This window comes from Rhododendron vialii, chromosome 5a, assembly GCF_030253575.1.
Source record: "Rhododendron vialii isolate Sample 1 chromosome 5a, ASM3025357v1".
Lineage (NCBI taxonomy): Eukaryota > Viridiplantae > Streptophyta > Magnoliopsida > Ericales > Ericaceae > Rhododendron > Rhododendron vialii.
This window is the reverse complement of record NC_080561.1, coordinates 493456-497583: the sequence shown is the minus strand read 5'-3', so window position 1 is coordinate 497583 and position 4128 is coordinate 493456. Positions and strand designations below refer to the sequence as shown.

The window sequence follows — 4128 nt, the reverse complement described above, 5'->3', positions numbered from 1 at the left end:
TTTTCTTCTTTCTTTCTTTACAGTTTCTTTCTTTCTTTCTTTCTTTTCCTTTTCTTTCCAGTTTAATTTTTTTTTTCATTTTATTTCTTTTTCTTTCTTTCTAGTTTGAATTTTTTTTTCTCTTTAATAATAGGTTCAAGTCTAATTCTAGGCTTTGTAAAGTAATTAAGAAAAAAAAAGTGTTTCAATTGATCATGTTTATACGACTGTTTTTTTTTTCTTTTTTTGTCCTTTATAGATTAAAAAATATAGTTACAAAAATAAGTATTTCAATTTTCAATCCGTTTGAATCAGTGTAAATATGCTATTTTTTCTGACCATTTCATCCTAAATGGTCGTAATAAATTTTTGGTTTCAAAGCCTTTCAATGGATATCCTAAGAGAGTCTTAGAACTAAAAAATAAGTCTTAGGGTGTTTTGTTGAAAAGCCTTAAAAAGATATGAGTAATTAAATAAAGAAATAAATTAAAATAATATGATCAGAATAAAAAAATCTTCACACCCGTTCAAACGCATTAAAAATTGAAACACTTAATTTTTTAACCATATTTTTTAATATATATAAACGGTCTAAAAAAATTAAGTGCTTAAATTTTCGCTCCGTTTGAATGAGTGCAAAAATCTTGTCAATATAATCAGAATAACAAGATCTTTGCACCGGAGGAAAAATTTGAGCATTTAATTTTTTTTATTAGACCGTTTATATATTAAAAAATATGGTTAAAAAATTAAGTGCTTCAATTTTTAATGCGTTTGAACAGGTGTGAAGATCTTTTTATTTTGATCATATTATTCTAAAGAGACATAATCAAATTTTGTCTCTAAGGCTCTCATAATTACATTTCTGCTCCATAGGATTGCAAATTGAGGGTGAGAATTTTTTTTTAACCCAAACGTCGCCGTTTGGGGCTAGCAGAGACCAATTAAAATGGCGGAGAGAGGTAATTAAAAGGGAGAGAGGTAATTAAAAGGGCTGAGGGAGGGTAAAAGAGGAAAAAGGATGTGGGACCGGGAGGGGTATGGTGTCAGGGGGGGTGGGAAAAGCAATTTACTTTTGAAACATGATCAAAAGGAAATCTAACTTTTCTCCATCAATAATTTCGTTAAATAAATTTCTTAAACCAAATCCATCCATCTCTCTCTCTCCAAACATTGCAAGAAACATATTTTTCTCTTATGGTGCTTACTTTTACACCTTTTCTAAGCTAGTGCATAAGCTCATACTGGCCAGGGCTTATTAGCTTCTTTTCACAAGGTTATATGCAAAGAGAAGAGGTGGAAAACCCAATTAAAGTTGAAACAAAACTGTGTATAAACTAGCCCTAAAAGAATTGATAATACTTGGGAGGTTTCAAATCTAAGTTCTTAAGAAAGAGCAAATTTAATTGGAGTAGATCAAATTACTCCCTTCATCCCAAAGTGTCCACTATGGTTTTGCGTGTCATTTTCAATTGCTTATATCTCTCAATATATATATATTGTTAAAAATATGCAATATAAATCTTGTTTGATAGATCTCAATTATTTCTATCAGACAATGATTTTAAAAATATAAAACATAATATATGTTGAGAGATATAAGCCATTGAAAATGACACACAGAACCATAATGGATACTTAAATTGAGACGGAGGAAGTAAAAGATATCCACCAACAGGCTTATAGCCCAATGACACTTCTTCACTCCTTCCACATAAAAGGTGAGGGTTCGATTCTCGCTAGGAGCGTTAGTGCTTAGTATGGTTATTGATGCCCTTTGAGCTTACCACACCTGTATGTTGCTTAACGGTACCTTTTCTCCATCCCCTGAGGAGTAGGATAGACATTTATCGAGTGACCAAAAAAAAATTGAACGATTATCCATTTCATACCCACTATTGCATGCTTTTATCGGATTTATTTCTAGAAAAAAAGAAAGAAAAGAAAATAACCAAAGGGTATGACTTTAAAGAAAATCTATGCATTTTATGAAGATAAGTGCAACGAAATTAAAAAATTATGTATGATGCGTGTGGCTTGAATCTGTCGAGACTCGAGAGGGTGGACCGGTAAATCCCGTTCGGACGGGGCTGGGGACCGTCCAAACGGTTGATGCCGCGAGCAGAAATTTGGAAGTGTTGTATTTCCCAACCAGGCGGGGCTCAAGGCCGTTTGGATGGCCGGGCATGGATATCAACATTATTTAAGTTTGTTTTGTTCAGTTTTACGGTTTCCATGCTTGTTATTGGTGAGGAAAACATAGAGATACAATAGAGAGACAGATTGAAGCTTATAATCCTTATTGATTAGTATAATTGGATTGATGCATCTATTTTTCCATCGTGAAGTAGATACATAGCATGTGCCTTAAACCACGTAAATTTCTTGTGTTCTTGTTTCTTGCTTTCGTAATTCTTTAATGTTCGCGGTATAAGATTGATTGCCTATTAAAATCGTTGTGTCTTCCGCTATCGCACAACGATGTAGCAAATTAGTTCTCCCTCTATTTTAGCAGAGCCAAAAAAGAAAGAAGAAAAAAAAAAACGATTGCTCTCTGTTTAATTCTCTCCAACATGCATTCCCCAACTCCAAGTGAGACCCAGGATTGAGTAAGTGGATAGATGCTTTGGCGTAACCCTTTGCGAGGGTTATTTCAAAAGACAAACAATACATCAAAGTCAAGAGAACTCCCCTTCCCAAGCTCAGATTAGCCGGAAAAAGATTCTTATTCGCCGTTCAGAAAAGGAAAAAGATTCTTATTAAAGCTCAGAAGTCTCATTAAAGTCAAAAGCTTTGGGCTTACATCCACACAATTTCCCAGCCAAAAATTGCAAATGACAACCAAAATGAGCTTCTTATTTGGGGTTCAAATCTCATATGCGTACTAAGTATTCCCGTGTCCTATATTTATGCGTCTCCAGTGCAATCACGTCTGTCGTAGCAAGATTTTCCTGGCTTCAATCGAGACCCCCTCAAGTGGGCGGTGGGATCGGTCACCCAAGATTAGTTGAGATACGCGTAAGTTGGCCCGGACACCCGCGTTATCAAAAGCTATTTGAGTTAAATAGCCAGAATTCCGGTAGAGAAGATCTGGCCGTTGGTGTAAGGAGAATTTGAAACATCGGCTGATGATCTCGAAGCTTCAGAGCTGCACTGCTCTTTGCGTTCGTCCATGACTATCTGCCTGTATCTACACTCTGTGCTGCAAAATGCTTTCTCTCCCCTGCAATCAAAAAACATGTCCAGAAAATTACAATTATGATTTCAAAGAAATTATGGGATCATTCCAAGCCTTAAAAGTCACCCAGCAGACCAATTCAATTCAGATCAATCTAGAAAATTTTCAAGAATTTATAGACCATGTTTTCTTCGTATTTAAACATGAATACATAGGAGGAATAATACAAGGTTGATGAAGTGAAGGTACCTGTACATATATATGTCTCTGCCATGGAGCTTTTTCTGGCACAAATTACACGAGCTGAGAAAATCAGAGGCTGGGCGTGCCGTGAAATGATCTCCTCCGAATCCCGCCGGTGATATCTCGAAAACGGGAATCCCATAGTTTTTACTTCTCCGATCAAAACCAACTTTCTCATGCCCAATTCTACCATGATCAGATCCATTATCGCAATACACTCTAGTGTAAGACTTGTTTGGTTCATGACAAGTGACGAAAGTATAATCCTCCAAACTATCCATCTCACTTTCTTCCGAATCTCCTCTGTTATAGTATGTAGTACTAGTTGGTTTAACCGGAATAGGATTAGACCGAGTTGAATTTTGAACAAACAAGACCTTGTTGGCGGCCTGAATTTGATTCTTAGGACTATCAGATTTCTCTAAGGCAGCCACAATTGCAAGTCCAACCCCACCTATATCATAACTCTTTAGACCTCTTGGTGATTGAATCTTGTACTCCAAAGGACTTGTTGGGCTCGTGGCCGCGTCGGAAAACCAGGCATGGTTGCCGGCAAGCTTTCCGATGACCGGCTGTGGTTTCTTGCCCAACATGGCTATGGATGTTGAGAGCGGAGAGATGGGTATGTCTCTACCCTCTATTCTCAATTATTGCAAGGAACACTGCAACAGCTTTGGTATATAATGATGAAATGGTAAGCTCCATCAGAAAATAAAAAATAAATAAAA

The 4128-nt window shown here is 36.3% G+C and overlaps 1 protein-coding gene across 1 annotated transcript; it reads right to left on the bottom strand.

Moving 5' to 3' along the window:
* Nucleotides 1–2714: 2714 nt before the first annotated feature.
* LOC131326597 (FCS-Like Zinc finger 14) lies at nucleotides 2715–4128 on the bottom strand. Its single transcript, XM_058359429.1, has 2 exons — nucleotides 3407–4128; nucleotides 2715–3202 (listed from the first exon to the last, which is right to left on the bottom strand). Exons 1-2 carry the CDS (start codon nucleotides 3991–3993, stop codon nucleotides 3040–3042), a joined length of 750 nt encoding a protein of 249 aa, XP_058215412.1. The 5' UTR covers nucleotides 3994–4128; the 3' UTR covers nucleotides 2715–3039.